A 22,972-nucleotide genomic window follows, 5' to 3' on the forward strand; every position below is an offset into this window, starting at 1 on the left:
ATGAATCATAAATAACCTACTTGGGAGATTCTTTTCCAAGACAAAATCCATCCTGGGAAAGGGAATGCAAGCTGGACTTCCTGGGACAGACCCTAATGAGCCACCATGAACCTCAGTGGCTTCATTTCCATGTGGTTTTCAGGACATTTTTTTTAAAGAGCATGAAAATAATCTTTTATTTCAGTTAACACCCACCAATATTAAAGATAAATGTTCACAGTTTTAGTTCTTGACACAAATGGACTGAAAGAGGTGAATTTACATCTGGCAGAACAGCAGAAGGACCAATTTTAAGTTACAAGCTGGGTTGAAAATCACTCTAGGTGCCATTTGGGAATGCTCTAGAGCAGGGAAAGGGGAAAATCCAGCCAGCAAAATCAGCTGGGTGGCAACTAGAGCAGCAGTTTGGATCAAGGAAGGGCTGTGTTCCAGGGAAAGCTTTGTTCCACGTGTTTGGGTGTTATCCAGGCTGTCCCTAAGGCTGAAGTGCAGCACATCCCACCAGGAAAAGGAACAGCTCTGCTCCTACAACAGCCCCACACTGAGAGCAGTCAGGAGAGGGGAACCAAGGGATTTTCCCACCCTCTGATGGAAAATCTGCCTCCTCCTCCTGCCTGGGGCTGAAACAGGTGAGGGAACTGATCCATGGTACTCACAGTGGGTCACAACAGGAGCTCCTGTGGAAAACAGCTCAGGAAAAGCAAAGGCAGCTGCCAACACCCAGCTGGGCAGGCTGGTATTCCACACTCCAAGGTCTCCAACACTTCCTGCCTGGCCTGCACAGTTTTTATAAAAATAGGGTGTTACCTTTAGTTTTCTACCTACCTACCAAACTACAAATATGTTCTTAGCTAGCCAAAGAGGAAAACATGAAATAAAATGGGAGATTTGCTGCTATTCTCCTAACAAATGCTGATAAAACCCCTACAAGATCCTCTACTAGCCATTCCCTCAACTCTTCTTGTGTACTGAAGGGAAACACGGGAAAGACATTGAACCTATGGTGGATTTTGAGGGAGAAGGAATTTCTTACAGTCATTCTCTGGAAAAGCATTCCTTGGTGAGGTCCCAAGCAGATCCTGAGCACTGCACTGAGCCAGAGCTGCCTTTGGAAGGAGAGGTGAAGTGTTGAGGTTTTGGGGTGGATTTCTGGTGCCCCATGCACAGATTGCCATTGTCCCAGTCTGAAGCCATGAGCCACAACTCCCTCCTGAGCCAGCCCAGCTCCTTCCTGGGAACACCTGGAGCAGTGCTGGGAATGCTGGGCATACTGCTGCACCTGTGTGGCAATCCCACATCCCACCTGGGATCCCTGGGTTTGCAGAGCTGCCACCTTCCCCCCACTCCCAGCTCCAACAATTCCCCCACACTCCTGGAATCCCAGCTCCAGGGACAGGAATTCCCCCATTCCCAGGGAATCCCAGCTCCAGGGACAGGAATTCCCCCATTCCCACGGAATCCCAGCTCCAGGGACAGGAATTCCCTCCGTTCTCATGGAATCCCAGCTCCAAGGAAAGGAATTCCCTCCATTCCCACGGAATCCCAGCTCCAAGGAAAGGAATTCCCTCCATTCTCATGGAATCCCAGCTCCAAGGAAAGAAATTCCCCCATTCTCCTGGAATCCCAGCTCCAAGGAAAGAAATTCCTTCATTCTCCTGGAATCCCAGCTCCAAGGAAAGGAATGCCCTCCATTCTCATGGAATCCCAGCTCCAGCTCCAACAATTCCCTCATTCTCATGCAATCCCAGCTCCAAGGGACAGGAATTTCCCCATTCTCAAGGAATCCCAGCTCCAGGGACAGGAATTCCCTCCATTCTCATGCAATCCCAGCTCCAAGGACAGGAATTCCTCCATTCTCAAGGAATCCCAGCTCCAAGGACAGGAATTCCTCCATTCTCAAGGAATCCCAGCTCCAAGGACAGGAATTCCTTCTGTTTCAGGGTATCCCAGCTCCAACAAGGAATTCCCCCAGTCTCAGGGTATCCTTCCAAACAAAAAGCAAAGGTAATTAAAAAACTCTTTTTTTGCCAAAAAAGCATCTTGTTCTGTTGAAGGGAAGGAGGAGGAAAAGGTCCAGAGGGGGAGTGCAAGGTGGGATACAGGAATTTTAAAAACCTGGTTTTCAGACCAGTTACCCATTGCTGGATCCATACACAGGAATTGAATCATAAACCAATGTGCTTTGAATCTTGATTTCAAGTATCTGCCTTCAATTTTCTAGAAAGATTTGGTGTAAACAAACTACCCAACAGAGATGAAAAAATGGCTGGTTTTCCATGTTGGAAGTGAAGCATTAAAACTTAAGTACTCCAGGAGTTCATTCCATACAGCACTAACAGTCTGCCAAATTAATATTCCACAGATTCCATGGACTGAGAAAAATCTGCCAAAGAGGAATTAAGGAAACTGAAGTAGTGTGCAATACTTAAAATCTAGTTTGGAGTTTGGGGGGAGGAAGGGGGAAAGTCTAAAATCCTGACTTTAAATTAAAAAAAAAAAAAAGAACACAAATGAAGGGAAAGCTTTTAACTGGTACACACTGTTCACACCTATATTTCAAGTTTGGAAACGCATATTTTCAAGCAGCAATACAAAAAAGTATCCATGAAGAATGCATAATCTCTGAAAAAATTATGAAAACATCCCTGCTACCATTACATTTCTAAATACAAAACTTGACTACCATATTGTTGCTTCTGTGTAGCGAGAGAAGTTCATTTTCAAAACAGATAAAATTCAGTCTTTAGGTGTGAATGGTATGAATGACAGTCTCTTTTTTTGTTTTGTTTTGTTTTTTTTTTCAATTTCTTAGTTGTTTTAGGATCCTTAAGCATGCAAGCCTCGGAGAGGAAGGCCCGACCAGGGCAGGGTTGGCTTTATGACATCCAGTTTAGGACAGAGCTGGGAAAGCCTCTGGGTCATCTACGTCAGGAGCAGAAGCACTTGACTGAAAGAGAAACATCAAAACATCACAGAGTTATTGCCTGGAGGCAGAGGAGGCAGCACCTTGGGGCTGGAGGAATCACTAAGGAACAACCCTTTTTTTATTTATTCCAAAAATTACGAAGCCTCTTTACACTGTTGGGTTTTTTTTTTTTTTTTTTGATCTGGAAAGGAACTGTAGGCAAATTACTGCATCATTACTGCACAATTCTCTTTTTAAAGAGATCTCAGCATGGTCTGGGTTGGAAGGGACCTTAAAGACCATGGAATTCCAACCTCCTGCCATGGGCTGATCCTTCCTGTGGACCAGTCCTTACTGAGGGACACAACTGAAATGTTACAGAAAAGGCCCCTTTTCTGGAGCACAAATTAAGTTTTTCATGTTTAGTCTTTCCCACTCAGAAACCAGACGTTGATTAAAGTAATTTTTGTGCCAAATTTTTAGCCCTAACAATTCATGTACTAGCCAAGGATCTCCTCAGTAGTTCCCAACAGAGATTTTTGAAAGGCTCTACACCACAAGTAAAAACCAGAGCAGAAATTAAGAATTTCATACTCTTCACTTGGTCTTTGGAGAAGAATAGGAAGAGCCAAGATAGTGGAACTTCCTGGTATTAATTTATCAACAAATATATTTAAAATGAGAGTTGCATCAACACCTGTAGCTGCAGAGTCTCTGCCCTGCCTAAGACTCCACAGGCCACAGACCAGAATTAAAAGGCTCAGCATCTCCAGCTGCTCAGCACACAAGAGCAGGAACAGCCAGAAAAGGGAGGGAAGTTGTGCTCCCTGATCCCAGGGAATGCTGATGCAGAGCTCACCCACCTGGTTGGGCGTGTGGATCACATCAAACTCCTTGACCAACTGCAAGGAAACAAAAGCAACACAAAAGTCAGGTGCAGGAAAGCTTGGAATTACTTTATGGCAGCATTCTTGAAGAGTATTAGTGAAACAACTCAGACCAAACCACCACTGTTTCATTTCAATTCCTTAAAATATTCTGATACTGTTGTCAGGAGAGAGCTTCCCAACTAATGAACTAAAATTTGTGAAGTCTGTGGCTGCTAGAAGGGACAAAACCAAGCAAATCTGTGTGAAGAAAACCACAGCACACAGACTGAGCTTTTTCCAACCAGTAACAATTTGACTGATGCCTTTAAGGCAAGTAAGTGATTCATAACAAATCAAATCTTCACTGTAGCTACACTGCAGTGCTTCAACATCACATATTGTCTCCCAAACCCCAATCAGTATTTTTTCAGGGTATTCTCCTGGTGCCTTAGCACCAAGGAAGGGAAAAACATTACTGGAGGTTATAGAAAAACCAGTAAGAGCCCTGTTTCCAGCTGGAAAATCTGAATTCCTCAGGTTCAAGATGTGACGTGCAGCTGTACAAGCAGTCCCTCACCCCCAGCAGGTCACAATGCACACAGAGTGTCCTGGCTGTGGCTGAAAATAACCAGCACTTGTGGTTCTGCTCTGGCAGCACCTCAGGCTGTACCAGCTCATGGTACATTCAGATCTGTCCACACTGGAAAGTCATTCTTCAGGTTTAGACACAAAGACACTTTTTAAAAACCCACCCTCCCTTTGTTGTGTTTGGTGACAGCGCTGCTCAAACCTTCACCCTTTTGTCCTAACACCTGGTTTAAAGTCGGCTCTGCACTGCAGGACTTTCACTGGGTTTACACACGCTGCTTGCTGTCAGAGCATCCCCCCGGGGAAGAGGAAGGTGCCAGCAGTGAGCGGGGTCCCGGGGTGGCACTCACCTTGTCAGTCCTGCCCCCACGGCTGGCCCTGCCCCCGCGGCCCCGGCCGCCCCGGCCCCCTCTGCCGCCGCGCCCGGGGCGGCCCAGGTCTCCAAAGTTGATCTCCAGCTGGGACGTGATGTCGTTGGCGGGCTTGCGGAAGTGGTGATCCATGACCGAGTCCTCAGCGTGAGCCTGCAGGGAGCAGCTCTGGTCAGCCAGGGAGCAGCAGCAACATCCCCACGGGGCACTGCAGCGGGGCTCTGCCAGCACAGCCCCTGCCACACAACCCCATCCTCCACTCCTGCTCTCCCTCGGGAAACTTGGAATTTCATAGCAACCAAAGTATTTTGTCTGTCCAAGAGAATTTATGAGCTCACACAATCGCTGAGGCTGGAAAAGTCCTCCAGGACTGAGTCCAGCCTGTGCCCAATCCCCTCCTTGCCACCAGCCCATGTCCAGTCCTTCCCTGCACACCTCCAGGGATGGGCTCTCCAAACCTCCCAGGACAGCTCCTTCCAATGCCTGACCTCCCTTTCCATGGGGAAATCCTTCCCAAAATTCCATCACAGCAACATGTCCTTATCCCAGACCAGACTATTACCAAGCCAGTACAGATTCTCATGTTGTAGCAATTCTCATTTTGTGTCCTGGTTCCACCAACTCCTTCCATTCTTTTTCCACTCTTGGTCACCCATGCTGATTTTGCTCCCTGAGGATTTACACTTTCTCTGTTCTAGCCCTTGATAAACACTGAGCATCCCTCACTGCTCTGCATTCCCTGTAACAGCAAATGAGGCACAAAGAGCTCCAACACAAGGAGCTGGAGGAGCTCAAACACAACCAGTCTCACCAGTGCCACTGGACAATGTGGATCTCAGCACCTTTGCCATGATATTCCCTTACTGGTTTGTTCCCAGTGCATTTGGTGAAACCTGAGCCTGCAGGAGCAAGGGATGCTCCCAGGAGTTACCAACAGCAGCAGCCTTGGAAGATTTCAGTTACACTCTGAACCCCACCAGGTGTTTTTAAAGCAGTTATTTCTCCTATTTTACACCAATATTTTTTCCACATGCAAGCCAGTTTTTGGCAACAAAGAATGTAAAAACCTGCCTATTACAGCTCAGCCACGGTGTTTTGGAAACGTGACAACATCCAACACTTTCCTTCCCTCCAACCCCCACCTCCTGGCACAGCACTCATCAATTTCCTGTTTTCCTACACAAATGCCACGTGCAGGTTCAAGCTCCCCAACTCCAACTGACTTTTCTGCGGTAGTTACACAACATTCGGACTTTCAAAGGCAACACATTGTGCAATTAAGCCCTGTGATCTTTAATTACCATTTGTGGAGCCCTCACAAGGCTGCCAAGGGATGGAGAGGGCTGGAGCCAAAGCTGCTGCCAGGGATTCCATGGGTCCTTCCCAATATCCCATCCATCCCTGCCACTCCCCTTTGTCCTCTCTCTCCATCCCGAGTTTGATTCAAAATATCCCTTCCATGCTGCTTGATTTCCAACACATTCCATGGGGAGGTATCCCACAGAACAGCTGGTTCCTACTTCACTCCTGATTTTATTTTTTCTTCCCTCAGAAATTCCTTTGCCAAACTTAGGAAGTTTGTCTCAACAAAGAAAAGTATGCCACACCTCAGCCTGACATGGCACCACTCAAACCTAACACCAACACTCTGTAAAACGTCTCTTAGAGATGTCTAAAATTCCTTCTTACCGTTTGATTTTTTATCTGCAGTTTTTATCACTGCAGGCTACTGAGATTCTATCTCCAGCTGCTGATAGCCATGTGGTAATTCCCTTTTCTGGGTGGTGGGATCAGTGGATTTGTACAATATTTTTGTTCATTTCCATCCCCTATGCTGTTTTTATTTAAAAACAAATCACTACAGTTTACCAAAAGTCATTGTATTTCCACAATCTGATTTTGGTATAACTGCTGAATTAACAAATTGTAAATTCCCTACATAACCTGATGATTCCTCTATCCAAAGTAATTAAAGGTCATTTAGAACTCCAACTAAAGACTTGGCACATTATCCTCAGCCTCTTCCATCACCGGGTGATAAGTCAGACATGCTGAACAAGTTGCTTAACCTGAAAAATCCTGGGAAACATTAAATTTCTATGTATTGGTGACTCAACAGTGCTCCGATTTACTAACTCATCACTTCTCAAAGGCAGTGCTGCACTTCAGGGTCATGGGGAAGGCTGTCAAAAATTAAGATCAAACTACCAAGAGAGCCAAAGCAGGCAGTGAGAGATGGAAAACAGCAGCAGCAACAAAAAAAAAAATAGATACTCATGATAGAAGCTCTTATGATCAAGTTTGAAATCAGCAGGCTGAGGAGCAAGGGGACTAAAACCATGCTGGGTGCTGGATGGTGCACAGTGAGACAAGAGGCACGGACAGAAAAGCTCCACGTTCAGCAAAATCCTTTCTTTTGGTGAGTTTTTAATATCCAAACGTCCCTGCTGAAGGGGCTGACGTTAACACCAGGTATCACCAGTGACAGAGAAAGGGTCAGTACCTCATTTGAATCCAGCAGACTCCCCTGCATTTCTGTCATCGCCTTTGTCTGGTGACAGTTGTGTGTCCACGCCAAAGTGACAAAAGGAACAAAGGGAGAAAACAAAAGGAAGAAATGAGACTCAACTACATACAGGAACAACAGGTAATCAGGTCACAGGAGCTGCTGGTACAGATGGCACTGAGCACATGGAGAAGCACTGGGAGGGGGGAGCAGCTGTGCAAGCAGCCAGGGACAGCACGGGATGGATGTGCCAAGTGTGGGGACAAGAGAAAGCTAGGATGGACACCAGAACAAAGCTCAGATGGACACCAGAACAAAGCTCAGATGGACGGACACCAGAACAAAGCTCAGATGGACGGACACCAGAACAAAGCTCAGATGGACGGACACCAGAACAAAGCTCAGATGGACGGACACCAGAACAAAGCTCAGATGGACGGACACCAGAACAAAGCTCAGATGGAGGGACACCAGAACAAAGAGCTCAGGTGGATGGACACCCACAAAAAGCTCAGGTGGATGGACAGCAGAAAGTTGCCCAGGAGCTGCTGGAAGCCCTGGCAGAGACCACACATGCAGGCTGGTCTCCAGCATGGCCACACGTCAGGCACGGAGATGGGAAGAGCTGGGATGGTTGAATCACTGTTCATGGAAATCCTCCTGTAGAGCCTTCATTCAAGAGTCATTCCTCCCAACTTTGAGGAGATGAATCATTCTTTTCCAAAATACATTTCCTAATCTCCCACTGCAACCTGCTCTAAGGAAGGGACTGGATTAGTGAGGAGGTCTGAAGAGCCACAGCAGGGACAGAGATCTACTGGGTAGCAGGTTTTCCAGGAGTCCTGAATTCCACTTTTGGGATGAATTTTAGGATCTGTCCACAATACAACTCGTTCCTGTTTTTTGTAGGAATTGAAGACTCAAGCCACTAAAGCAGCTGCAGAGAAAAAGAGGAACTCTGTTCCATGGCATAACCCCGTGTCCTGGGAAGGGGCTCCTTGGAGCAGGGCTGCTGATGGCCCTGGATGTCAGATTACTGCAGCAAGAACTGAGACAGAACTGAGAGTCCTTTCTATCAGTACCTGCAGAGTAAAGGGGAACAGGAGGACAGAGCTCAGGCAGGGCCGAGCATCTCAGCACTCAGCCAGGAGGACAGGCAGGAGGAAAAGGAGGACAGCTCCTTCCCAAGGATGAGCAGCACCAGATCCTCATTCTCCCTTTTTTCCAGACTCCTGGGGCATTCTCCAAGGAGTTGCCAAGCTACAGGAATGCAGGTGCTCATCACAACACTTCAAATTTCTGAGAAATCTGTTGGGGCACACAGGGTTTTTCAGCCGTAAGAGTACAGAAGATTTGGGGCTAAAAACCACAATTTACCTTTAAACCAAATCACTTCCACACACATCATCTCCTTCTTACCAGTAAGAATCAGAGAAACCTTAATTTCTTGACTCCTAAGTACATCCAAGAGGACAAAGAGAGGAAACAGCAGGTGATTGGTGGTTTTTAAAAACATGTTGCCTTCTAAAGCTGCTCACAAAGGAGCTGCAGTGGAAGCTTTCCTAACGCTTGTATTATGGAGCTATTCTCCTATAATCCTGAGAGAAAATCCCCTCGCTGCTTCCCATGGGATCAGGGAACAATGAAGAAGGGAGATGGGGAGACACATCTGCTGGATGGACAATAAAGCAGGCTAAAAGCAGCTCAATTTGAAGGCAGATTTGTTAATACCTCACTTTCATGCTTACGCAGCAAGAGGCTGCTACCTTCTTATGTGATGGTGCTAAAAATACCCAACTTGTTTATTTGAGAAGTTCACCTCTTAAACAGAACAATCTACTAATTATGTCAGGTCTTCCATGGCAGTAATTTGATTATTCACAGGTTTTGTTCAGATTTTTTGTTATTGCTTCTTGATTGGTTTTCGTTTGGGTTTTTTTTTTAACTGATTCAGTTTTCAAGAGGAAAATACAGTCAGGATCTTTCTAGCCTCTCAATTTCTCACAAACAGCATCACCTTTGCTATCATACATGCTCATACATTTTGAAAAGTGCCCTCAGATGAGCAAATGTCAAATAAATCTGAGTCAGAGAGACTGAGGGAATTTGAAGAACTACAGGTTTAGTAAATCTTGGTGAAGTACATAAATACTTCTGCTTAATACATTCTTCCAGCACGCAGCAACATTAAATGTAACTCAAATTCCCCCTTCTACCCAAGCCAGAGAAAGCAGCATTTAATGACCACTTCAGGGAACAGCTCAGAGGGGACACAGCCATGCAATCACTTCAAGAACTGCACTGCCCCACGCAGCAAGGACAGCCTGATCTGTCACCAAGTCACCCTCACTGGGAGCTCATGCAGGGCAGAAATGGAACTTTCACTGCAACACTGAGCAGGGCCCCCCACCCTGTATTACACCCCAGCTCCCAGGATAAAAACTGGCAAGGTGTGAAAAAGCAGGAATATTTTAGGAGAGCAAACAGAGTATTACACACTATCCAGTCACTTCAAAGGACTCAGCACTATCAGTATACAAAGTTGCTGCCACCAATCTCATAAGTGAGCTACTTAACGTATTACAGAGTGCTAAAAACAAAGATTAGAACTAAAGATTAGCACAGCCCTGCATTACCAAGTGAGCTCTCAGCACTTCCCTCCCTGGTGCATCTCCCCTTGCCACTCTTGGAACAGAATAACGAACATTATGCAATGCCTGAGATGAGAAACTACAAATTTAAAACAATTCCACAGCAGCTGAGTGTCACTGGAGCACATAGATCATTCCAACTGCCTTCCCAAGAGCTTGTCTGTGTCACAGCACCAAGTGAGGAGACACCCACACCACAAATTTCAGATGCACAGTTTGGGTTTAAGGTCTCTGAGGCATGACCAGTCTTCCTTCAAGCTGACATCACTTAGCAAGCACCATGAACCTGTGTACTGCAGAACAGATGCTAAATAACACAAGCTGCCTTTTTTAGAAAGCAAACTTGACAACATTCCCCTGAAACTCTCACCAAGAGGCAATTCTTACAAAGCTAAGGGCACAGCTCAGCTCCTGAACCCAGCCACAGTCAGAATGGCCACTTGTGCTCCTGCAGAAGTTCAATGCTGCTAAAAGAATGTTGCTCAAATGAACAAGATTGCAGTTCAAATAAAAAAATGCTGTTCCCACTTTCTAAACTTCCAACTACAGGTCAGCATCTCCCAGAATGGAGCCTCCCCTCCAAAAAATGCTCATCAACAACAAAACCTTTACAAAGTGGACACTTGGAGCACGGAAAGGCACTTTACCTCCTCACTCTTTGACTTGTGGAGCACAAATCCCTTTTTCCACTGCCCATCAGCTCCCTCGTTTGGTTTGCGGATGTTGAACTCGACTTTTGCACGATCCTTGCTTTGAATGGCTTTCCACTCATCCAGGGTCATCTCCTTGGGGCCTTCTTCCTTGACTTCTTCAACCTCATTCTCTCTGTGGTCAATTCATGCACATTGTGGTCACAACTAAGGATTTACACGCTGGATGCAATTCCAAAATCATGTGCCGGCTGGTACCAGGTTATAAACTGAATTTGGTCAAGGATTTAGCAGTTAAGAGGTGAAAATATGAACACTCACTTCCACCACAGGAAAATTCATCTCCTTTAGAGGGAGTGCCAAAAAAATGACACCCAGCCACCTCTGAGCACAGCAAAATGTTACAATTAAAACTGACCCATGCCATCAAATCTCCACATTACTGTCAATTTTATTTCCAAATCTGAAAGCCCAACTTCTGGCATTACTTGTTTGGAGCTCCTTCCCCCCTTGTTGAAATACATCTCTTATAAGCATTCAAGTCAAGGCAGTGAGAACTCGTTCTTCCCACAGTTTTCAAGCTTTTCAGTATTTTAAAAACCAGAATTTAAGCAGCTTTGGATGATTTGCTTCCTTTGTTGAATCAAAGACAAATATTCAAACAAGTTTTACTTCCAGCTAATTAGAAAAAGTAACTGCACACACCTTATTTGTGAGATAGAGCACATCTACCTTGTGCCAAAGGCTATTTTTAAGTAAAAGACACAACCACTGTGCTCAGTAACAGATCATATTCCAGCCACTGGGAACCTCTGGTCATTGTTCAGTGTGTTTATGCAACTGAATTTCTGATTTACAGGAAACCAATGCTGTGTGTGCAGCAAAAAGATCATGAAAGCATCAATTTCAAAGGTTTTCATTTGGCAGCCATTAATTTTGAACAATAATGCAAAGGGTTTATGTCAAAATAACTCTATTTCAACTTTTTCTCACTGTGTAGGAATGATTTTTGACATGGGATGTAATCAGAAATTGTTTTGTTCAAGCCAAAGATTTTACTTCAGTAAAACATCCAACAGTTCTGCTGAAACACTGAGAGCAAAGATCCACGTGAAACCAGACAATAAAAAAGTTACCCATGTGGAGATGCTTTTTTATATAGGGAAACTTTTCAGTAAGGCAACCAAGCCATGGCAAAGAGAAGAATCATTAGGAATAAGTATTTCAAAATTCTGTTAGCCATTTTTTGTCCTCTACAAAGCCCATCCTCATTAAAATACAACATTAGTCACACTGGACTACCATAAAAATTTGTATTGTATGTATTTTTACATCAACTCAGTATCAGTAAGGCTCCCTCTGCTTCTCTGGTTACTCTGTCATTCACCCAGTGCCTGGCTCCTTCTGTAACAGTGTCTAAATGAGACGGGAAGAGGGCCAGGTAACTTTGAAAACTGCCTGGAGAATGAAAGATACAACCTTTCTCCTACAGCTCAGTCACACAGTCTCCAAGGCTGTTCTGGAAAATTAAGTTTAAAAAGTTGCCTTCCACTGGCACTTCTGTCCCATTTGCTTGGTGTTTTCTACCTAGTCTGAGCACAGATGGTTTATTATTAATAAATAAATCTGAAAGAGCCTGCAGGACACCAAGGAATGGTTTAAAGACAACAATTTCCAGGCACAAGGTTTCTAAGGAGACTCATTCAGCAGCACTGTGGATGATCTACTGACCATCTGAGTTTGGCCAAACGGATGTGGGAATAGCAGAGGTTAAAGGGAATGCAACAGCACCTCTGAAGCAGCCCAGGAGCACAGAGAGGGGTGGTACTCACTTGTTTTCAGAATCAGCAGGCGGATGCTCCTCTCCCTCCGGCGTTTCCTCAGTCACAGCTGACTGATCCAACTCACTGCAATTACATAACGTTGGGAGTTGGGGCTTTTTTACAACTTCATCCCTCTTTAACACTATGTAAGATTAACAATCAAGATCTATGGTGGATTTACTGTTTCAATAAGGACTCATGCTCTCTGTGGCTCTAAACTCTATGCTTTTCACTTAACTAATGGTTTTCCCCAATGCTTCCTACTACCCCTCCTGAAAGGCTCCCGCTGTCCCAACACAAAATGGATTTGGGCATCAAAAATATGTTTCAGTGGGACAGCTGAATTTTTGTAACTCAAATGCATGTTTACCCTGATCAAAATTTACTACAAGTAGAACAGTTTCATTTTAACCAAGAATTGTTACCAAACCAGCACAAGACCTCCCTCCCAACCTTCCCCAAAACTCTGGTTGAACAGTGAAGCTATTTATGCTACAAGAAACCGCTGGGGTTTTAAACCCTGCAGAAACGTGGCAAAAACCATGGAGATCAAAGGCAAAAAGGCAGCTAAATCTGGGTGTTCTGCAAGCCATAATTAGGGCTGATGAACATAGTGCTAATGGTTTTCTGAGCAGTGACAGGATACTAACGTTAGCTCGTCTTTGACGGTTCCCCAGTTGTGCGAGCCGCTGCCACCGCGCTTGTCCTCGTGCTTTAGGCCGCTGAAATGTGAATGTGAAACAGAACTAACAAAACTGAGTTAACATTATAGTGTCCAGGCACAGAAATTCAAAAGATCAATTTGAATCGGGGCGGGCAGAGCGGTACAGGAGAGGGGGACAGAAGAGGTGAAGACTCACGATCTATCGCTGCCGCTGTGTCTGTCGAATTCCCGCTTGCCGCGAGAGTCAAAGCCGTCTCCTCGGCCCATGCCGCGCCCGCGCCCGCGGCCCCGGCCCAGGCCGCCACGGCCACGCATGGGTCGCTCCAGGATGGGTCTGCCACGGAACAGCCACAGTCAGGGATCCGCTCCAAAACACGCTGCACTTCCTGCTCTTGTCCTCCCTGAGGATTTTATTTACTTGGTTTTGCTTTGGTAATTGCTGTTTGTAAGCTGGGTCAAGTGAGTCGCCTCTAAAAATGCACAGAGTGCTTCATGGTCTTTTCCTCTCTGAGAAATTTATTTACTTGTTTTTCCTTTGATAATTAGTTTGTAGCTGGGTTCAGGCTCTAATTCCAAAAAAGTTACTCCTCCATCCCTGGAAGTGTCCCAGGCCAGGTTGGAAGGGCTTGGAGTAGCTTGGGATAGCGTAAGGTGTCTCTGCCCGTGGTATGGGCTAGAACCAGATCATTTTTAAGGTCCCTTCCAACCCAAACCATTCTGTGGTTCCGTGATTTTAGAATCTGGAAACAAATACTCGGGATTGTTGTTTGTTTGTGTCTTCTGGCATTAATTCCAAAATTTAATCTTTGTATTGCATGACACAATTAACTGATGCTAAAGCTTCAACTAAACTCACTTTTATCCAACTTACTTTTAAAAGGATTTTAACTTTGGCAACTAAAACTTTAATATTTGAACATTACTCAAATTCTGGCTGCCTCACAATACTCAAGACAATTCAAATTTCACATAGATCTAAGATGGCTTCACCACTTCCAGGTCTGAAGCCATTCCAGCGAGGGTGCAAACACCTACATGGACAAACTTTTGCTGGCTTTACGTCAGCTGCGCAAATTAAAGCCACAGCTGTAACAGCAAACAAATCTCATCCTGCAGGAAGCAGCTATGCTTGGCTTCCCTTCCTGAGCTGTCTGCTATGGATATAGAGAAATATGGTGGTATCTTGATTTAAACCATAACTCAGTTACACCTATGAACCTGTTCATGCACATCGCTCCCAGCCTAGAACTTAAGTTTGCAAACAAACCCATGGAAAAGAGAATTGTTATCGTCTGCATGGCAGGAATTCAATCCTGATCCAATCAGCTTTTTTACCCGAGCAGCAGAAGGCAGGACAGCCCTGCCTGTCAGAGCTAGGAAAGCTGTTTCTCAGCAAGACAAAACTCTTACTTATCCACAGAGAACTCTCCTCCCTCGCCCTTCTCCTCGGCGGGTTTCTCGAAGCGGCGCTCGCGGGGAGGTCGTCGCTCGGGTCTCCTGTCGATGGGTTTGCCTTCGCCCTGCTGCTGCTGCTGCTGCTGCTGATCAGGCCTCCTGCCAATCCTCCTTATCCCTGAAACATCAGGCCAGACACATCAACGGAATGCGGAGTGCTCTGGGACAGATACCAACCCCCAAACAAGCGGGAAGAGAAGTTTTATTGCTGCACAAACTGAGCTCCCCCACTTCCACCCGACTCTTCTCAGTCCCTTTTTTACCCAGGGTTTCAAATTGGGTTTGACTGAAAACTTAGGTAATCCCTAATGAAACGATACGGTCAACTTTAAACAAAGATCAAGGTAAGCAGGATTTTATTACTATTCTTTTTCACTGAAAGGTGCTTTTCAGGTAAAACCAGTGGGTTTCATTTGAAGAACATCCAAACAAAGTGAGCATCACCTCACTGGCCCTAAGTCAATCCTGTGCTGCCCAAGACAGTCATCCTATGCTGTGCTAACAGCTGGACCTTGTGATCTTGGAGGTGTTTTCCAACCTAAATGATGCTGAGATTCTGTTCTTGGGAACTCTTCTGGGCAGCAGTGCCATCCCCTGTACGGACAGGTGTCACCTGCAGGTACTGCTCAGTGACTAACCGGGGTCCTCATCCACAGGGATCCTCCCAGTCCAACATTCCCTGACAAAGATTCTCCCTCTGGTGCACTTCTTAAAACAGCCTAAGAATCCACAGTGCCACCGAGCTGCCCAGCGTTCTTCCTCCCTGCCTAGGCCTCCTAAAAGGGTTTTTATTGCAAATAAAAACCTCCCGTGGGCATTCTCTTCCCTACCAAGCCTCTCAAAGATCTAACACAGTTTTCTTTTCCACTCATGTGAAAGGCCTTGTTTACTTTTCTTTAGAAGATGAGGAAAACACTTTTCTTATACCATCTTCTTGCCAAAACACTGGCTCCAAAATTAACGAACCAGCTTTTAAATTCAAAGCTGATTTTAAATGATTTTTTAAAGAACCGAGTTCCTGCCTAGCAAGCAATGTCAAATCTGGGTGGGGCTACAGAAGTTGCAGTGGTAATGATATCCAAGCCAACACACCCAGATGAACAATGTCTCCCTCACCTTCCAAGCTGTGTTTAACATGAAGTCTGCATGGCACACAGAGCTCCCTGAGCACTCCTGAGGAAACAAGGGGTTAAAGCAGCAGGCTGCACTGGGAGAAGGGCTCTCCAGTGTGAGCAGAAGCAGGGAGAGGAGCAGGCATGCTGCAGAACTGGAATGGAACAGCCACGGCTTTTGAATTTCGAGTTCAACGCCCTGCACTCAGAAAAACCCGGTTCCTGCTGAAGCCTAACCCAAAATACGAGTTATTGCTCAGCATCACCAAGCTTTGAACTGCTAATTCAGCAGGCAAATCACTTGCAGCCTTATGGAGTAGTGGAATAGCTTAAAATACATTCACACAGGAAACAAACCCTGGCATCGAGCACCTTTATGATGCCAGAACTGCAAAAACAGCCACGCACAAAAACAGACATTTTCGAACTGGAAATTGACTTTGTTTACCACACTGCTACAACAGCAGCCCCGACTTTCTCTGTTTCACTACCACAACAAACCACGAAAATAGTTATTTCTCACGCTGCTCTTGAAAAGATGTGAAAATCGGCAGGTGAAGAGGGGCTGCCCGAAGCCCTCTGCCGTGTCCCAGGCGTGCCTCGTGGGGCAATCCTGCACCTCGCTAAGGCTTCCAGAGGACACTGGTCTGGCCAATGGGACTCCCGGCAAACCACTGCCCCCTCACACAGAAAGCACTCCTAACCTTAACGAGCACGAGATCCACGAGCTAAGAGCATTTCTAACATCGTTCCTAAATTTGTCTTCTCACAAGGTGCTTTCGAATTACATTAACAACACCCACTTTCCCAAACAGATAGAAATAATTTCAGTATGTCTTCTTTAGCAGCACAAACCAGTGGAGAATCAGAACCACTTTGTAACATAAACGAGGAAGCATTAAGATGCTCTCACGTAGCACCGTTCTCGGTGAAAAGCTTGTTAAAATCGCACTTAACCTGTTATTCCCTTGCTCCCACAACCTGTTATTCCCTTGCTCCCACGTCACCTGCCGTGACCACACTCTGATGTTTTGGTTTTTTTTTTCCCCAAGGATTCCTCTGAAGCCGAGCTGTGACCCACCTGCCGAGCGCTGAAGTTTGGGCGCGGTGGAGCTGCTGCCCGCACGGGACGCCATGTGCCCACATCCCTCCCTGTCCATGTGGGGCCCGGCCTCCTAATTCCCAAAGCGTGTTCTTCAGTCTCTTTACGCTTTAATTTATTTTTTTCCAAAGTTTTTAATGTAAGATGTCGTAAAAACTTAGAGAAACTAAGAATTCATGCCAACGATTATATTTAAATATAGGTGAAAACAAAAAGATGGCTAACAACGCTGATCCCCTAGAAAACGACCCAAACAGATCTTGGAAAGCCCAGGAACTTCCAGATATCCATCAAATCCATCGGAGCCCCTGAAACACGAGCCAAGTTCAAGACACAAGGCTGGACGGGGCTCGGAGCAGCCTGGCCTAGTGGGAGGTGTCCCTGCCCAGGGCAGGGGGTGAACGAGAAGGGCCTTTCCAGCCCGAATTATTCTAGGATTGCATGCGCCGGTTTAGATGGGATACTGGGAATTGTTCCTGGGAGGGCGGGCAGGGACTGGGATGGAATTCCCAGGGATGGATCCAGGCTGCCCCTGGATCGCTGGCAGTGCCCAAGGCCAGCCTGGAGCAGCCTGGGCCAGTGGAAGGTGCCCTGTGGCAGGGATGGAACGGCATGGCCTTTCAGACCCCTTCCAACACCAGCCTCTCCGCGATTCTCCTCACTGCTGGCATCTCCCATCCCCTCTCCCTGCCGCCGGCTCCGAGGCGGCTCCGGCCGCCCCGCACGCCCGACTCCATTTTGCGCGGGCCGAGCCGCGGGACACGTGGGGCCGGCCGAGCCCGGCGCTGGGGCCGGCCGAGCCCGGCGCTGCCGCCGCCGCCGGCCCCGGGCGGGCTCCCGGGCGGGCTCCGCCATGCGCGGCCCCACGTGCGGCTCGGCCCTGCCCGGGCCCCCCTCCGCGCCGCCCCGGCCGACCCTCCCCGGCCCGCTCACCCTCCTTCCGCAGCGGCGCTCCGGGCTGGCCGCCGCCATCCTCGCGGCGGTCCCCGCCGGCGAAGGGCGGCAGCGGGTTCTTGCGCTCCTTCTGCGACTCCCTGCGCAGCTGCTTGGCCGCGCTGCCCGCGCCGCCGCCCGCCTGGCCCGCTCCGCCGGCGCCGCCCGAGGAGCCGCTCTGGGCGCCCGCCGGGCCGCGGGCCCCGCCGCCCGCTTGGCTCCCGCCGCCGCCGCCGCCGCTCTCCTTCCTCCGGCTCTCCGCCGCGCGCAGCACCTCGAAGGGGTCGGACTCGTCATCGAAGAGCTGATCGAAGCGGTTGGTGACGACGCACCCGAAGCCCTCCTGCAGGTGTCCGGGCATGATGGGCCCCCGTCGGCGGGATCCTGCGCGGATGCTACCGGGCCCCCCGCGCCCTGCTCGCTGCCGCACAAGATGGCGGGCCCTGAGGAGACGCGCTTCTCTTCCGGCGCGGCCACATCCGGGCACCCCCACGGGGCGGGCGCTGCTGCAGCGCCGCCGGCGGCCGCGCCGCGAACTGCGCGCGCATTGTGTGAGGCGGGCGCGGGGTTTCCCGCCGTGGGCTCTACCATCGCGGACAAGGGGGGGAATGGGTCGACGGGGGGAGGCGGGGGGACGCGGGGCGGGGCGGAGCCCCGCACCGCGCCCCCCCCGCCTCCGCCGTCGACCCCCGCGCCTCGCCCGCCGGTGGTACCTCCCGCGTGTGGGCTCCCTCAGAAATAAAGCGGAATTAGGACATTCGTCATTTTTCTCTAATAAAAGTTGATTTCCAGGCCGTGATCTGAAAGTTTTGACAATATTTCCCGCTTTCGTGGGCATTTCTGTCTAATTAGCGGACAGAGGTAGTGTGAAGTGGAGGTGGTAGATGTTTGCGGTATTAATACACATTAACATATTATTAATATAGCAACATACAGTATATTTCTGCATATTATTATTTCTACATATAATAACATGTAATGTATAATCTATTATCATATCTATGATAACGTATAATATGTAATAACAATGTATCATGCATAATAACGTGCAATGCACACTTAATGTTAATATTAATATAATACACATTGTATATTAATACTAACATATTGATGTAATTGTAGATCAGCTTGCCCCATTATAATACTGATGTATTATAATGTATATAGTAGTATCTGATTATAACCAGATAACTCAGTAGTTATAATACTAATAAATCAATAGTATCTGATTATAAAAGGCGTTATATCAATAGATATAAAACATAATATATATAAAAAACATAATAAACAGGCACAGATCTGACATGTCTTTCAAAACACAATTTGATTGCTCACAGTTTATATCTCTAAGTCATCAGAACATTTTGGCACCTGTTATAAAGTAAACTTTGTGCCTCAGCAAGGATGTTATTTCCAATATTTGCTTTGCCTGCTCCAAGAAGGTTGAAACAATTGCTTTAAAATTTAATTTAATTACATTTGTTCCGTTCTTGAATGCGTATTGCTCACCAATTCAAGGCTGGTTTGGAAAACTCCATAGTTTAGTTTCTTCAAATAAATGAAACATTTTTTGGTTTCATGGGTTGTTCTTCATTATATATTAATTATTTGTTACATTTTCCTGCAGTCCCACAGCTCCCCATGCTCACTTTTGGGGAGGTTTTTGAGGAAACCCCTCCTGCAGTGACTCCGAGGGGGATTGCAGCAGCTCCCCCCTTCCTGGGATGTGAATAATCACCATAAATTACACCCCGAGAACAGAACACGTCCTCTCAAAGCCTTTTAGGGATGAATCAGATGGCACCGAGCACCACCTAATTAAAACGACATTCCCAGGAAAGGCCTGGAAAGGCCTGAACGCGTTGCACTGCACGCGCGCACGTTTTGGGGACAGAACGCCGACAATTCCCGCTCCATCCCTGACGTGCTCCTGCCAGATGGCAGCGGCAGCTTCACGGGAGGGGATTTGCTCAAGAAACGGGCTCGAGGGCTGGGATTTGCAGCTCCGAGGGAAGGCAGAGCGTCTGCCTTTCGTTGCTTTCCAAGGGGCTCTGCACAGGGCTCCCCTCTGCTGCCGGTCTTCGCTCAGTTCTCCACAATTTCCCAACGGTGAAAGGTTTGGGGTGACTCTTTGGAGTAAACACGCCAAACACGGGACACGGGAATGGCTTCCCTCTGCCAGGTGGGATATTGGGGAGGAATTCCTGCTTTGAGGGTGGCAGGCCCTGGCACAGGCACCCAGAGCAGCCGTGGCTGGCCCTGGATCCCTGGAATGTCCGAGGCCAGGCCAGTGGAAGGTGTCCCTGCCATGGCAGGGATAGAACCAGACTGCCTGTAAGGTCCTTTCCAACCCAAACCATTCCATTCTCTGGTGAAAACAGGCGGGAAGTATTTAATGCACAGAGGGGAGATCGATCACCACGTGAACGCAATCAGCAGAGCTGTGCATTCCGTGCAGCAGGAAGCGGGAATTGCAGCCTGCAGGAAGCTCCAGCTCCGCTCTGGGGTGTCGCACGCCGTGCTTGCACGCTGCTGTTTGCATTAAAACAGCCCCACAATCAGCCTCGTGGGTCAAAAGTCCAAAAGACAACGTTTTCCATGAGTATAATTCACAGTTTACAGGCACTTCCGGCCTCAAGACAACATTACCACTCCTAACATTAAAAAAGGGGGTTTAAAGTATTTAAACTAAAAGGAATCCTTTACACCGAGGGCAGATCCTAGTGCTGCACCCACCCAAGAGCTGTTGCTCATGTGAAGGACCAGGACAGGACAGAATTCACCCGTGTTTAGGCCCAATTTGAAAACCAACTCATGAATTGGCACATTGATGAGTTTTCCCCCGCGGGCAGGCAGAGCCTTGCAGGAACCCCATTCCACACTGGATCAGGACACAGATCCTGCAGCCAGCAGCAGAGGGGAGGATGGCTGGCAGGGTCTGCACTCAGGCAGTCAGGGAGTGATTAAAAAACACCCGGAGATCCTCCAGGAGCTGCCACCCAAGGCTGGGCTGGCCTCCTCCTGCACCACAGACGCGTGGGCTCCCCTTTCCCACCGGGCAAACCGGCCTTCCCGGTGGCCAGAGGAGCAGATTCCCAGGGCTATTTCTGGCTGGGACACGCAGGGCCCAAGGGTATCCCACCTAAGGAGCTGCTCCCGAGCTGCTGCCCAAAAGAGGCCCGGAGAGCCTTCGGACACGCCACGCTCCTCTGCTATTCCCAAGCCTTGCCAGCAGCTGTCAGCTGCCTGCTTAATAAGCAGGAATAGGAAATGCAGCAAGTTCACAGCAGGGGGAAAAGCGTTCAGCCAGGTCCTTGCTCCATTCCAAAGCCACGGTTTTCCTAATTTTGGACTTTATCAATCCGGTTTCTGGGGTTTTCTGTTATGTCTCTGTCAGCATAGGCTGACATAATAACTTATGGATGAGGAGGGTGTTGCTTGGAGGTTTTTTGGCAGGAATCTTCTCTTAGGTTGGACTCCATGGTCTTGGTTGTCTTTTCTGACTTTAATGGTTCCGTGATTCTAGGCCACAGGAAATATAGGGATTGCTCCCAAATAAAGTCAAGTATGGCCGTGACTTGTGAGTATGAAAAAATTCACATACATCACAGAGAAATGCAGCAACTTCTCAGCTTGCATCCACACGGATCCCTTCCAAGAAGAGCTCCCAGAATTAGCCAGCACTGCCCAGCTGGACAGCAGGAATGAGCAGGAGAAGGCAGAGCTCACGAGGAGATCCACGGTCTGCAACGCACATCTTTATCCTCCCACATATTCTGCTCATTTCAGCACATCACTGGTTCTTTTTTTTTTTTTAATGTGGCAGAGAACGCAGCAGTTTCATTACGAGGAGGGCTGTAAACATGTGAATAACAGCAGAATTTCTGCCCTAAGTACGTGCAGTGAAAAACGCCCTCCCACAGCATTGCTCTGTGCTTTAAAATGTGCACAGACAAGCGAAGCAAATCATGCAGACACAGAACTTGGCTTGTAAATTGAGGCAGACTAATTGAGCTCTGCCTGAACTTTCTTCCCCTGAATCCTAAACAACCTGCCGAGCAAGTGTTCTTCCTTGGAGCAGTCAAGGTAAGAGGTATTTTTAGTTTGTACAGCGCTGGAGCTGTACAAAGCAGAAGGTCGGGTACACCAAACACTCCTTCTGTCGCTGCTATTTCTGTGAGCTGGGCTGATTCCTCTCCAGCCACCCCTTCCCTGCCTCCCAAAGCTGTGGAATGGCGGTGCCAGGAGGGGCTGGGGGATGGAATCATGGAATCACAGGAAGGGCTGGGTTGGAAAGACCTAAAAGCTCATTCCATTCCACCCCCTGCCGTGGGCAAGGGCACCTTCCACGAGAGCACAATGCTCCAGCCTGGCCTTGGACGCTTCCAGGGATGGGCACACGGGAGCCTCCTTGGCTGCAGTGGTCAAACACCTCCTTTGGAAACTGCCCTGGAGGAGAGAGGCTTTGCCTTCCTAACCTGAAAAGATGGAGAAGAGGAGAAAATCATGTTTCGCCTGCTAGGAAGCTCAGGAGAGCTCAGGCACACGGGGATCAGAGCTGTGGGACCGAGGAGAGCCTCCACACCCCAGCACCCATCCCTGCTGGGCACCGAGCCATCCTGCCCGAGCCCCTCTGCTGCCACCCCCAGCACCCACAGCAGCTCTTCCCAGGGCCACTGCTGGGGGAAACCAGGGGGGGAAATCAAGAGGAGTCTCCATGAAACAGCCAAGAGCCAGGAGCAGCCGTGCTGAGAGGACTGGGAGGTGCCCAGGTGGAACCTGCTGGGCAGGCTGGAAGCTGTCTGAGCAGAACCCTGCTCCTCCCTGCCAGCTCTGTGCTGCTGCCACCTCCCACACCAGCACCGCCGCACAGCCACGGCAACGGCTGCAGCAGGGCCCGCTCTGCCTGGGAAAAGCCAAGCTGAAGCATTTTTCCCCCCGTGCCAGTTTATTTCAGGCTGGCTGTGGTGGTGTCCCAGCCCTGAGGGCGGCGGGAAGGGGAACACGTTAAACCACAGAGCGTGGGGCAGCCCGCGGCCGGTGTTCTGTGTGTGCTGGGAGCTGTGCTTCCCCCACTGCCCCACTGCCCAGTATTGCATTTATGGGGTTCCCAGACAGAGGGAGGAATGCTCAATCTGACTCCATGTTCTCAGAAGGTTAATTTATTATTTTATGGTCTATACTAAGCTATACTAAGCCATACTAAAGAATGCTGAAAGGATACAGACAAAAGGCTAAAAAGACACTGAAGAAACTCACAACTCTTTCTAGAGTCTGATACAGCTTGGCCCCAACTGGCCAATAAGTCAAAACAACTCACATGAAACCAACGAAACAATCACC

At 48.1% G+C, this 22,972-nt stretch overlaps 1 protein-coding gene across 4 annotated transcripts; it reads right to left on the bottom strand.

Moving 5' to 3' along the window:
• Nucleotides 1-2,523: 2,523 nt before the first annotated feature.
• On the bottom strand, nucleotides 2,524-18,104 carry SERBP1 (SERPINE1 mRNA binding protein 1). Of its 4 annotated transcripts, none has more exons than XM_064429177.1 (10): nucleotides 17,630-18,104; nucleotides 14,438-14,600; nucleotides 13,224-13,361; nucleotides 13,014-13,085; nucleotides 12,373-12,447; nucleotides 10,538-10,715; nucleotides 7,237-7,284; nucleotides 4,713-4,886; nucleotides 3,769-3,807; nucleotides 2,524-2,947 (listed from the first exon to the last, which is right to left on the bottom strand). In XM_064429177.1, the coding sequence occupies exons 1-10, from the start codon at nucleotides 17,988-17,990 to the stop codon at nucleotides 2,891-2,893; spliced, it is 1,305 nt and encodes a 434-aa protein (XP_064285247.1). In that variant the 5' UTR covers nucleotides 17,991-18,104; the 3' UTR covers nucleotides 2,524-2,890. The 4 variants fall into 4 exon arrangements, with proteins under 4 accessions (XP_064285247.1, XP_064285246.1, XP_064285249.1 ...); XM_064429176.1 differs by having other exon boundaries at nucleotides 13,014-13,109; XM_064429179.1 differs by lacking the exon at nucleotides 7,237-7,284 and having other exon boundaries at nucleotides 13,014-13,109; nucleotides 17,630-18,102.
• Nucleotides 18,105-22,972: the final 4,868 nt, after the last annotated feature.

This window comes from Passer domesticus, chromosome 7, assembly GCF_036417665.1.
Source record: "Passer domesticus isolate bPasDom1 chromosome 7, bPasDom1.hap1, whole genome shotgun sequence".
Classification (NCBI taxonomy): Eukaryota; Metazoa; Chordata; class Aves; order Passeriformes; family Passeridae; genus Passer; species Passer domesticus.